The following is a 13,731-nucleotide window of genomic DNA, read 5'->3' on the forward strand; positions in this document are numbered from 1 at the left end:
TTTTGGCTTTCCCAAGTAACAATTCAGTTTTTCTTTATTGTGATAACAACCATCTAGTGGGTAAAGGATTTTCTGTGATGCTTAGCACTTAACATCTTCTGGATGGTTTTTAACATTTGTTTCCCTCCCTTCTTCTCTCCTTACCTCCCTCCCTTTCTTCCTCCCTCCCTCCCTTTTTAGCAATGTCTTAACTATTTAGGCCTAGCTGACCTGGAACTCACTGGCCTTGAAACTTATAGGCATTCCCCTGCCTCTGCCTCCCAAGTACTGGGATTGCAGGTGTACACTGATAAACTGTTGCTTAGGGCTTTAGTCATTGGAAGCCTTTGCTGTGGCCGAAGGAGCCATTTCCAATACGGTGTGGTCATAGGGCTCTTGGCAGCAAGCTTCAGTGCCCGGTATGTAGGCCTTTCCACAGGGCTATTTATTGGCCTTTAGCATAATGAATGAGCCAAAGAAAACTATCAGGAAAACTTTTATTCTGCCTTTTGGCCCTCATTTTTGAAGTTGCACATGGTCACTTTCATCATTATTAATCTGTTCCAAACTTCTGGGCAAAACTAAAGCCAGCACAGCTGGCATGGCATGTCTGTTTCAGCTGTAACTTCACAGCATGCTGACCATTCCACTGTGGTTCTAGGAATGGCAGAGGAGCTTATATGATTTGGGGAATGTTCACAACGGCCAAAACAGAGAAAGAGGAGCCACTCTGCCTTAGATGAAGGCAGTTGCTAAAATCTTTGCTAATTGTGAAGGGTAAGATGGCATGCTCTCTGGCCTCATATGGATCATGCCTTCAAAGCTATGGCCTGAAGAATAAATTCACTGGAGATAGCTGGAGGGATTTCTAAACACCTTAGGATTGCAGAGTTTCCCAGGGCATCTTGATCCTGTTTGGCACGTCTCATTATATTGAGTGTTATAGCAATCATTTTTAAGATGGTCTATTTATGCATCAATAAATTATTCCACCCTCAAATAAGCCGTGCACAAATCTGCCTTTCCCCAGTGGCTAGCAGAGAAGGAATGGCAGGTCTCTCTAATTGACAGAGGAATACAGAAACGAGCCACGGCTTAAGTGCTTTGGAACCATTTAACGAGAGAGATGCACTTTGAGTCAAGGTTCAGCTTATTGCCTCTGTTCCCAGGATTCAGGGGAAGGCCCATGGGTTCAACCAGCCTGATTGCTCTGATAAGCGGCTGCCCCAATGGGATACACCAAAACCAGTTGTAGTTTGCCCTTTGTGGAGCAATAAATTTCTTCAGGGTTTTGGTCTCACACTGTCAAAAATTTGTGTTTGGAGACAAGTGGGAGTAGTGGTGTTGTTTGAGAGTTTACTTTGCTGATTTTTAAGCCACGTTGAGGTTCACATAGAATGTGTATGAGCCTATTTTTCCATGGACTTCAAACGTGGCCTCATAATTCTTTAGTGTTTTGCTCTGCATTTAACAAAAAACTGTATCCCCTAGAGCTTCATATATTAACTTGGTAGTCTCATAATCTTCCTAAAATTAGTTCTTTTTTCCTGTTCTCATGCCCAAAGTTACAATTAATTTGGGGATATTCAGGATATTCTAGATGTAACATCAGCGACACCAACCACCAGAGGGCGCTTTTGATTGGGGTTGTTTTAGGTTCCTGCAGTTGCCCTGTAGGAGAAAGGCAATGGCTAATTATACTTTTGTCTTTTTGCATTTAGGCCTAGCAGTCATGCATTCCCAAAGCACCAATCAGCTTGATGTGGGAAACAACCCCCGTGTGGGGACCAAGCGCTACATGGCTCCAGAAGTTCTAGATGAAACCATCCAAGTGGATTGCTTTGATTCTTACAAGAGGGTCGATATTTGGGCCTTTGGCCTTGTCCTGTGGGAAGTGGCCAGGCGGATGGTGAGCAATGGTAAGTGTGCAATATTGTCCTTGTCCGTGGTCTCTTGATGTCACGTGGCCAAAAGGTACAGGGGAATATGGAAGGTGTATTGTTCCTCGAATCAAATCTTACTTGCCTGACTTACGGTGGGTTAAGTGTGTAATGGCATTGTGTTTGAAGTTCTACAGAAGAAAAGACAACTGAAAAGCTGTTTTTTTGGTTTTCGTTTGGGTCCCTGGATCCTTATTTCCCTTCCTGCTCTGGCTTTCTGTTTGTCTGCCTTCTCACTGTCCTTCCCTTTTAGTTCCTCCGTAAGCTAGATTTAACGTAAGAGGAGTGTTCAGCAATTATGTAAGCACCTCACTGTTACGGAAATATTATCTTCGTATCATTAGATTATCAAGAGAAGTCCATTTCCACATTTGGAAGGCATTCCTTTATAAGAAGCATTCAGTACTTTCCAAATGAATCTAATTTATGTTCAAGGACCATGGAAGGGTGGCTTTTATTGATCTGTTTAATTTTATAAAATGGTGTTGCTTTAGCTGATAGGAAAGCATTTCTTCTCCCTCCCTCCCTCCCTCATTATATAGGCCACACTAGCCTGGAACTCCCAGGTGTCAGGATTAAAAGCATGGGCCATCACACTTGGCCTGTTTGTCACTGTGTTTTGGCCTGTGCCTCCCACAGCTACCTCTCCCTCATGTCCACTTAGGTACTTAAGTGACCCTCACATAATAAAACACCATTGATTTAGGTGGCACTAACTTATTCTGTCCTCATAGGCATGCCCCAACAACACAGAGAGGTTTTCATGACAGAATCCCTTGAATCAACTCGATGAACTTAACATAGCTGGAATATATATATATATATATATATATATATATATATATATATATCTGAAATCATCCCATTAAAAAGAGAAGAAAATGATGTTTAAAGTTTTATTCAGTTTTCAAAAGCCATTTTACCTTCCTGTGAACCACTACGATACCAGTTCTGAAGCCTGCTAGAAAAAAAGACATGAAATCTAAATCTGTGTTGCATCCACCATCCACTGACAGCTTTTTCTAATGGCAGAGATTTGTGGAATAGTTATAATTTTTGTGAGTGACAGGGCCAGAGATTAAGAAGCTCTGAGAGGGAAATGGAGTTGAGTAATTTGATAGTTTCAGTGGGCAATAGCTGAAGTTAGTGTGCCTTCATGATAGGATTTTCTGTGACAGCGCTGTGTCCATTTTTAACATACCCTCTAAGGACATTATGGCACGTGTTTCAGATTAAACAACCATGAACTCAGGTCTCTCTCTCTCTCTCTCTCTCTCTCTCTCTCTCTCTCTCTCTCTCTCTCTCTCTCTCTCTCTTTATGGAGCCATGGACATTCTTTGGTAATATTTCTCAACCCACCGCCTTTCAGTTGGAGCCATCAAAGCACTGGAGACCAGTTTGCAACAGAGGGATTGCCTAGCTGGTTTATAAAGTTCTGAACTTTGCCCAAAATTTCACATGGATTTCATTTCCTCACCTTTCCCTAGTCATTAGTGAGTGCCTTAGAACTGGGCGGGGGAGGGGGGAGTCAGATTCTGCTCAGGCTGTCCTTTTGTTTGTTTTTGTTGGTTTTGAGACAGGGTTTCTCTGTGTAGTTCTGGCTGTCTTGGAACTCCCTTTGTAGACCAGGCTGGCCTGGAACACACAGAGATTCACCTGCCTCTGTCTCCTAACTGCTGGGATTAAATGTGTGTGCTACCACCACCAGCTGGTTCAGTCTGTCTTAACAAGAGCATTTAGAGGGTTGGTAGCAGAATAAGTAGTGTGATGGGGACCTTCCCCTTGTAAAGAGGAAGCTGGTGTCCTGTAGGCCTGCACAGTAGCTAGTTCCCAGCTTCCGTTGTGCAGCCCAGAGCCAGTCAGGCTGCTAGGCAGAAGTGTGTGGTGTGGGCTTTGTAAGCATGTGTCACAAATGTCCCTTGTGTCAGTGTCATAGGTGTCAACCCAAATGGTTTGAAAGATCAGTGATTAATAGTAGTCACTTTGAAGTTCGAGTCATCTGCTTAAAATTCAGTCAAACAAATGTTAGTTTGCTTGCTAGATCCTGTGATTAAGGTTATTTTGGGGAAGAAGAAGGAAAACAAAACAAAACAAAAAAACCCAAAAAAAACTGTGACTGGGAGGGGAAGGGAGAATGTTTTGGTTGTTTTTGTGATTTATTGGCCTCTTTGCTTCATGGTTTAGGCGTCTAGTTATTTCCCGTGGGTTGAGCTTCTGTTCTGTGATGTGTGATTTTTTTTTGTTTTGTTTTTGTTTATTTCTTTTTAAAAGGGGATATCGTCTCTCATTTTAAAGCACAGGAAAAGTGAGAGAAAAGCAGGAGAAATTCTGTTCTCTTACCCTCACTCCTGCATTAATGATCCCCATTCCCTCCTCTGTTCTGTTTAAAGGCACTTGTTATCATCATTCTTATATGCAACCCTTCAGTTAATCTCCACTCTTATTTTAAATGGTCACATGATATTTAATTAATGTAACCATTCCTGCATTGTTTGATATCCTGTGTCTCCCATTTGTGGCTTAAAGTAGACATTTTTGTGCATGTAACTTTTCATTTGGGGAATTTAATATCTCATCTTAAAAGACATAGACTTAATAGGTCAGAATATGGATGTTTTTATTGCTTGGCACACATTGCCAAATTACTTTCCAAAAGGGTTGTCCTAATTTACAATATTTCCTTCACCCCAGAGTACAGTGTACCTATTTCACTTTCTTACCATCTTTAGGAACTCTCATTAAAATAATATATATTTTCGGAATTATTGTGTATAAAATGTACCTCATTGAAGTATATGAACATCTCATAATAAGAAGGGTTATTACAATTATATATACTTTAAATTTCAGAGTCTATTATAAAAATTGATGACTAGATAGTTCTGTTGGAGCACTGATCCTCAAATGAACCATAAGCATAAAAATATGTCATACTTTGTACTTTTATTGGGATTTTACATTCATTTCCTACTAGTAATAAACCTCATGCTGTTTCTGTACAGGAAATGAAACTCCAGTCCATTTTCACGGTCAAGAATTTCTCAGTAGAATCTTTTGGAATTTACTAGAGGTGTTACCTTGATACCGAATTTGGAATTGTTAGGGAAGAACGGGTTTTCCCATCTTTCCTGTGTGGATTTCCGTAGGAGCTAAAGGCAGGGGCTTGCTTGGAGAAGTAGTGAAAGATGGAGTCGGCCTCAGAATCAAGGCCAGCTCATGCTAAGATTCCAAATTAGGACTTCTGAGTTGGAAAGTGTGATGTTCAGGGTTTGAATATGCACGTTTGACTAGAGGCAACATGAGGAGGCAGAAGAAACAATGCTAGCAAGTGTCTGAAGGCTAAAGGGCAAACCTGCGTGCCTCTTGGCATTTGGTGGCTTTATAGTTTCCTGCTGTGTGTTTCTGTTTTCCAGTACCTGGAACCAAGGCTCTCAGGTGATACTCAGAGACCTGTGTGGGTAAATCCCTTGGAGCTGTCTCTGTTTCTGGGCCTGCTGGAACAGGAGAATCAATAATATCCCAGGCTCTCATATTATACTATGACACTATTATTTAGACTTGTTTCACCATTGGAAATATATTGATAGTGCCAACTTGAAAAGGTCATGGTGGTTAAATGAGATCACATCAATGAAACAGCTATTCTTTGCCTGCTGTGTAGGGAGTACATTGGCTGCCTTTTCTGCCTCCTTTCCAGTAGCTTCCAGATCTTTCCCACCTCCCACTGCCTACCTCATCCCCTCCCGTCTGTTACATGTGTCTCCCTGTTTTCCTGCCTATAGGAAGGCTCTGGGGGAACACTCTTATTTTCCTGACTTTAATTATTTTGTGATAAAATCCACGTTCAGATGTGCCAAAAAAGTATTGTATCACAGAAAAAAAAAAAAAAAAAAGAAACAAAATATATCCTTGCTGGCAAAATTGCATCCCTCATGGGGTGGAGACTAGGAAACATTTGTTAGAATAAATGTATGTTTGGCACATGTAGTTTGGGAAGCCTCTTCTAATGAACCCTTGAGTTTGCCAGAGAGCCACATGTGCTTCTGTTCCCAAACACAATGGCTTGTTACGGGAGCCATGGCAACGCTGGATGTCCAGTATGCTTCATGGTGTGAATTCACTGCCTTAGTGCGTACTAAGGTGTGAACAGATGAATCTGCCCAGGGAAAATGTCCATATTCATTAAAGCGATTTGAAAGTTCTTACTTAGTCTTTCATTTTAACCTTTAGGGGGTTGACTGGAGACAGGAACTTGGAGGCGAGGTTGGAGGAAGGATTATTTTTTGCTCCTGTGATTTTCTGGAATTTCATATCCCTGATTTGGAGTTACTAAACAGAGGAGGACCATCAGTTGGCCTGATGCTGAAATAACATGGAGGCATCACATCAGAGCTTTATGGGAAGCTGTTTAGTTGGTGTCCTTCTTGCTTCCTCTAAGACAATTATCTTTGCCTTTTGTAGCAGTCCCAGCTGTTAAACGTTGACCCCTGTCCTCAAGAGGCCTCCCCAGTTCCAAGATGTTCCATCCCATGGTGCTTTTGTCTTGCTAGGTCTGGGAGTGGGAGATGCAGCTCTGGTTGGGGGGGTGGCCATGAAGCTGTCTCCCCATCTCTCCCCTCTGACATCTTAAGATAATATTGCTTAATATTTTAGCCATGCCCAACTGCATAGTACTATATTATAGGCTGTTGACTTTTGCTTCTGACCTCCATGAGACTGGGTTTTGACTCTGATGAATATGGTTCCATCTATCATGGATTGCAGTGGAGGCCATCGATGATAACACAGCTGTCACAGGCTTCCTTTACCTAGCCTGGAGCAGAGCTGGGCTTCTACCACCTGCTTTCAGAATTATCAGCTGTGGGTTCCTGGTCCCCTGTCTCCAGGACTCATGTCCACAGCCCCTCAACCACAACTGCAAGATCTCAGAGCTCTGGAATCCAAACTTCTTCCTTACTTATTTGGCACAAGAAAGAGGGCCAGGGTCTTCTGCACAACTAGCCTTATCCATTTATGTCTTAGTCATCTTTTAAATGTGCTATGGTATTAAATTATTTTGACATTGTGCTATGAGGCATAGCGATAAAGTAATACAAATACTGAATGTCCTTTTGTGAACCCTATCACACCAGAATTCATCCACATACATACTCCTTCATTATTTATTTTATTTTATTTTATTTTTTATTTTGCCTATCCAAATGCAGCTTCTACCATGTAATTTATTTACTTATTTATTTCATTCATATTGGTTCTTGGACCCAATTCTCTCCACTCCTGTCCCCTCCTCTTCTCTCTTCCCCTCTCTGTTTCTCTCCCTCTCTCTTTCCCTCCCCTCCCTTTCCCTCCCTCTTCCCTTCCCTTCTACTCTTCCCCTCCCTCCCCCTCCTCTTCTCTCCTCTCCCCTCCTGTCCCCGCCTGTCCCCTCTTCTCTCCTCCTCTCTCCCTCCCTCTCTGTTTCGCTCCCTTCCTCTTTCTCTTCCTTCTCCTTCCCTCCCTTCTCACTTTGGTATCCCAGACTGACCTAGAACTGGCTATGTGAAGCTGATAAACTGAAAACTACAGTTTGTGTGGGTGTGGAGGCTAAGGCCTCCAAGACAGAATCTTCAGGAAGCTCTTATTTCTGGACACGGCCATTCTTAGTTCTTCCTAGAGTGGGTGTTGTTGTTGATTTGCACGTGATCTTTGTGATGTATATTTTAAAGATCTGGAGAACTATGGCATGAGAGCTGAGGGCCTTGCTCAGAGCCATGTGACATATTAGAGTTAGGGCTGTTGGGAAAGACAGATTTGCCCAAGGACCAGAAAACTTTCCATTAGACATATGTGGCATCCCCAGGGGGCAGGGCCACAACACATGGACACCAATTATACAAAAATTAACTGCACATGCCCAAAGCTGTGGGGGAAGAAGTTATGAATAATCTCTCCGATTTCTTTCCCAAGTCCCTTTGAGTCAGCAACAGCTTTAATGGGAAGGCCAGGCATGACTGTTCTGTCTTTGACAACTGTCTAATGTCACCTCTTTTCTGAATCCCTCTTATCATTTGCTGTCTGTACTACCCACTTGGCACTTGAAGTATTTTGTATGTCTGTTCCTTTGTTTGTTATTTTGAGACAGTGTCTCACGAAGTGGCCCTGGCTAGCTATGGCAGCTAGCCTCAAACACTGAGACTACCCTGCCTCTGCCTCCAGAGTGCTGAGATGAGGGGCATATTTTAATTATTTTCCTTCATTCTTGGTGTCCTCTTTGCTGGCTCAGGGTGTGGCAAACTCATCCAGTGTTGTATCCATGGGTCTTTTTTGCATGGCCAGATTGTCACATTCAGACAGAAGGTGAGGAACAGTTGTAAGTCAGTCATTCTGTATCTAGCAAATTAGTCATTGCACACCCTGAATTCTCAGCCCACCGACAACCCTGGCCTTCCCCCTTCCTCCTACCACATACACCAGTTTCACTCACAGGAGCCTCCTCTCATCTCCTGGGTCCATGAACACTTTCCACCTGGAAAATACCCTCTCTCTGGTGTTTTTTTTCTTTTCCTGGCCTCTTTTCTGCCTCACAAATCACTTATCTTTGGCCCCCTGCCTGGACTGTCTTTGCTTCCATGACACCCAGTTTCTAGAAACTACTTAGAACCCACACATATCCCTTCTCAGCTCTATCTCATTGCTCCTGTCTCTAATATTAATTGATGTTTCTCTTTTTGTCTGTTTATCATTGTTTTGTTGCTCATCATCAGTACTGCCAGGCTCAGTTAAGGGGATCAAATGACTACTCAATCTATTTAGGAGTTAACACATAAACATAAGATTTCTTCCTTCCAAGTAAAAGTAAATAGTGTCGTAAAAAGGGATTGAGAGAGCTGGGGAGCCAGTAGGTACTTGCTCAAGGATTGTGAGTTCAATCCCAGGAAGCTACATAGAGAAGTTGGGCATAGTGGCACATGCTTGTAGTCCCTGTGCTTGGGAGGCAGACACAGGGTTGGCTTCAGAGATTGCTATCCAGCCAACCTAGTCTACTGGTCAAGCTTCTGGCCAGTGAGAGACCCTATCTCAAATAGAACAAGACACAATAGAAAAAACAAACAAATAGATGGCACCCAAATTATGTTACTTGAATTTGACTTCTAGCTCAATACAACCCCCTCCCAAGCATGAACACATACATATGCACACAGACATACCAGAAAACAACAGTTTTCAGACACTTTTATACAAGATTTATATTATCTAAAGGAAAAAGGGAGATACTTGTGCTATCTTCCACAAGATGTGATTTCCCTCAGATTTAACACATTTAACATGACATCCCATTCATACTAGGTACAAAGCACTTTTGACCAATAGGGGAGAAAATGGCTTTCTGTGACCCAAATAAGTTTCCTGCAGAAGAATGCAGCACTTTAATCCTGGAGTATTTTTTTTAAAGTTAGTTAATCTTTTTGAGGAGTGTAGCCAGAGTCAGCCGGAAATCATGAGTCTGAGCCAATGGCTGAAGAAAGAAAGGCATGACTTAGTTTTCCATTCACAAGGAATTAAGTTGTCTTTGTTTAAAAACCTCAGTTCCTTTTGTTAACACATGACATTTAATAAGCTCAGAATATGAAAAATGGAAACACAAATGGACTAGGGTTTTGTATGGCAATGTACATTGTTGGGCTCATTTAGTCTTGTGTTTTAAATATACACCTATATACACCTATGTTTCTTTGTGTGTGTGTGTGTGTGTGTGTGTGTGTGTGTGTGTGTGTGTGAGAGAGAGAGAGAGAGAGAGAAAGAGAGAGAGTTTACTGAAAAATCCAACTTTGTGTTATTGCTCAAATTCACATAACCCTTTTGGTGCTAACTGAATAAGTTACCCACAAATAGCCAGTGATTATGCTACATTTTTAAAGAATGAAGCCAGGATACAAAGTGTATCCCAGTGAATAAATGGAGAGATGGTAAATAACACCTTGCTATTCCTTTCCTGTGAACATATCTGGCCCCATAAAAGATGGGATTTCTTTTTTAGCTTGATGTTCAGTTGTGTTTGGGGTGGTTTCTCCAAGAACTGAAGACTGAAGACATTTTTGTTTGAATGTGTTCTGGGATCTTTCCAAGAGAAATAGGTAAGGTTTGGAGACAATGTAACCACCTCCTGTGAGCAATGGTTTGTGCAATTTATGCTTGCCCAGAAAGGTTTCATTTGGATCCACATCACAGATGCAGCTAAATAACATGGCTACATTATTTAGAATTAACAAAGTGTCAACTAGAATTTTTAACATACAATTTAAGACTACTTTCCATTTTAAAAATAAACTCTTGAGTTTGTGAGGTTTAGAAACTCTGTAGTATTTCTAGAGCAGATGCTCCTCATTTCTAAGCTTTGTATAAGTGGTTTGTATTTATGTGAAATTGGTCTGAGTGGATTCTCACTAACCTCTGTGACAAATGAAAAGGGGACTGAAGCTTTTTAAGGGGCTTGCAAGAGCTACAAAAGCTTAATTATACCTTTTACTCACAACCTCCTTCTGTCCTTTGCAACAGCCCCCTGTGTGTCTAGGAATAGAAGTGAGTTACATTCAAGGAGGAAAAGGACCAGCCACTGAGTTAGTCACTGACCACATTGTTGATGAGGAAAACCAAGTAGTAGTTTCCCTGGTTTCCTGGATATAAGAGGGCAGTCACTTTGCTAATTCCATATGGTGAAGTTTTAAATTGATTTGTGGAATTCATCTTCTTTGTTAAAAGACAGATACTGATAATAACTGCAGGAGCCACCAAACAGACACTTATGCCTGGTGGTTTGAGGACATGGCTGTATGTAGAGTGAGTGCCTGGGGAAATGAGCACCTCATATCACATTACTTGCATGCCCCTAATGGGAGAGATTATTTGAAAGCAATGAATTTTTTTGACAAAATAATTTCCTAACAAAAAGTGATTGGGATGATGGTCTTGAATTGTTTGTTGGCCTCTAGAAATTTGTAGATATTTTTAGAAAGATTTTTTACTTTAATTTTATGTGTATGGGTATTTTGCTTATGTATGTCTGCAGTGTGTGTGTGTGCATGTGTGATGCCCATGGATATCTGAAGAGGGTGTGGGATCCTCAAGAACTGCAATTACAGACAGCTGTGAGCTCTTTGTAGACACTGTTTGTTAGTATTATTACTTATGATTTCACAAGAGGATTTTATGTCTTCATCTCATACTTCTGATTTCCTGCAGGGCATGTATTTATTGCCTTGTTCTCAGCTTATTTTAGGGCCTGCCTGTGGCTTCCAAAGCTGCCTTGACATAGCAAAAAGATGACTGGTACTTTATCCTGTCACATTGTAACTCCTGAAAGTGACACACAGTAGTAAAGCCCTGGGGTGGGGAGGTGTAAACAGTCCTGCTAACCGGAATAATTCTCATGATATTGTACACAGGTATAGTGGAAGATTACAAACCACCATTCTATGATGTTGTTCCCAATGATCCAAGTTTTGAAGATATGAGGAAAGTTGTCTGTGTGGATCAACAGAGGCCAAACATACCCAATAGATGGTTCTCAGACCCGGTAAGCACACTCTGTTATTAGTTCATCCCAGCAATTTTTAGCTTCCTGGAGGTTAGCATCTACATGAAATACACTGCACAGCTGCCCTTCTACACAGTTTTATGTAGGTTCTTAAAGCCTAGTTGAGTAGGTTTGGAAAATGGTATAGTTCTTGATGAAGCATAATCTGTTGCTAATAAGTGACTGTAGTCACACAAGTGTCCATGTGTGACCACTGTTGAGAACGAAATCACTCATTACCCTTGCTCTAAAGCTGCCCCTGTATGTATAAACCAAGAGACTGAGTGATGGTAATTAACTCTTGACCATATTTGCTTACTGGAGATTCTAAAAGCAGACTGCTCAACACTGAGGATCCTGAATTGGTGCTTATAGTGTGGTAGCACATCCAAGGCCACTTCTACAGTTTCCCTCTTATCTCTGAGTTAGTAATGTTACTTTTAGTAGCTATAAAATAAAATCCAAGGGCATTGGCCTCGGCATTTATCTGGTAAAATAAGTTTCAAAAGAAGTTCAGAGAACACTGCCTGGTGTCTTCATTGGTGGCTAAGGCCTTGAGTATTTGCTTAAAGAACATGGCTATAGCGTGGCCACCTTCTCAAGACCTGCAGGGTTCTTTAAAACAATTGACACAACATTTGCCCCATCTCCAGGACCACTAAAAACCCGGTGTGTGATGTTTCTTTTTCTCTCCCCAGACATTAACGTCCCTGGCGAAGCTCATGAAAGAATGTTGGTATCAGAACCCATCTGCAAGACTCACAGCTCTGCGTATCAAAAAGACTTTGACCAAAATCGATAATTCCCTAGACAAATTAAAAACGGATTGTTGACGTTTTCATGGTGTCAAAAAGGAAGAGTCAACACTGTCGTTGTCCAGCTGGGACCTAATGCTGGCCTGACCAGTTGTCAGAACAGAACCATGGTCGCCCTCCCGACAGCCGTCTCTCCCAGCCATGTTCCGTTCCGGGGAGACACCGAAACCACCCTAACCTCACTCAAAAACTGTGACCTGGGCACTTGGTGAACTGTTCCCCCCCACAGAGACTAATGGTGGGCAGATGTGGTTGCAAAGGGAGGGGACTGGAGGAACACAGAGAGATCCTACAAGAGATCTGGGCATTAAGACAGTGGCTTTGCATATCTTTCACGGGTCTCCTAGACACTCCCCACGGGAAACTCAAGGAGGTGGTGAATTCTTAATCAGCAATATTGGCTGCACTACTCTTCTTTGTTGCACTAGGAATTCTGTGCATTCCTTACTTGCACTGTTACCCTTAATTTTAAAGACCCAACTTGCCAAAACATCGGCTGCGTACTCCACTGGTCTGTCTTTGGATAATAGGAATTCAATTTGGCAAAACAAAAAAATGTAATGTTAGACTCTGCTGCATTTTACACACGTGCTGATGTTTACAACGATGCGAACATTAGGAATTGTTTATACACAACTTTGCAAATTATTTATTACTTGTGCACTTAGCAGTTTTTACAAAACTGCTTCATGCATATGTTAAAGCTTATTTTTATGTGGTCTTATGATTTTATTACCGAAACGTTTTTAACACTAGACTCTGAAATGGACATTTTCTTTTATTATCAGTTAAATTCACATTTTAAGTGCTTCACATTTTTTTTTTTTTTTATGTGTGTAGACTGTAACTTTCTTTTCAGTTCGTATGCAGAACGTATTTAGTCATTACCAATACGACACCACCCAATATATTACTGATTTAGAAGCAAAGATTTCAGTAGAATTTTAGTCCCAAACGCTGTGGGGGAAAATGCATCTTCTTCGGAATTATCCATTATGTGCATTTAAACTCTGCCAGAAAAAAAAAAATAACTATTTTGTTTTAATCTACTTTTTGTATTTAGTAGTTATTTGTATAAATTAAATAAACTGTTTTCAAGTCAAATGGTGAATTTTTTTTTAATGTATAAAAAAGCTCTGTGTAATCTAATGTGCTATCCTTGAGGAGGAGTAGAGACACAAAATTAATTTGAAAATTGAAGTTGCTTTTCAAGGGGAGTAAGGAGTCTGGGGACTTAGGGGGCTAGCTCACAGTTTGAATTGGAGACAACCCCCCATTCTTTTGTACTGGGCCTCCCTCATTTAAAGTGTATGTACAGGCTCTCCACTTGTTCCCCACTCTGGGCTGTGACCCTGAAAAGGAGGACAGCTGTTGTATAGTTTGGCATTCCAGTGAGTATAGAGCCTTATACCCCACTGTGCCTGGGAGTCTGCCCTTCACTTTT

At 41.4% G+C, this 13,731-nt stretch overlaps 1 protein-coding gene across 2 annotated transcripts in view; it reads left to right on the top strand.

Annotated features, from left to right (window-relative positions):
* The window catches only part of Acvr1 (activin A receptor type 1), a 120,589-nt gene extending 107,198 nt beyond the window's left edge, over positions 1–13,391 (top strand). For both annotated transcript variants that reach the window (XM_051184660.1, XM_051184659.1), the window contains exons 8-10: positions 1,701–1,898; positions 11,342–11,472; positions 12,171–13,391. In XM_051184660.1, coding sequence (XP_051040617.1) covers positions 1,701–1,898; positions 11,342–11,472; positions 12,171–12,305 — 464 coding nt within the window. In that variant the 3' untranslated portion in view covers positions 12,306–13,391. The remainder of the gene's footprint in view (positions 1–1,700; positions 1,899–11,341; positions 11,473–12,170) is intronic.
* Positions 13,392–13,731: the final 340 nt, after the last annotated feature.

Source organism: Phodopus roborovskii, unplaced genomic scaffold (assembly GCF_943737965.1).
Source record: "Phodopus roborovskii unplaced genomic scaffold, PHOROB, whole genome shotgun sequence".
NCBI lineage: Eukaryota > Metazoa > Chordata > Mammalia > Rodentia > Cricetidae > Phodopus > Phodopus roborovskii.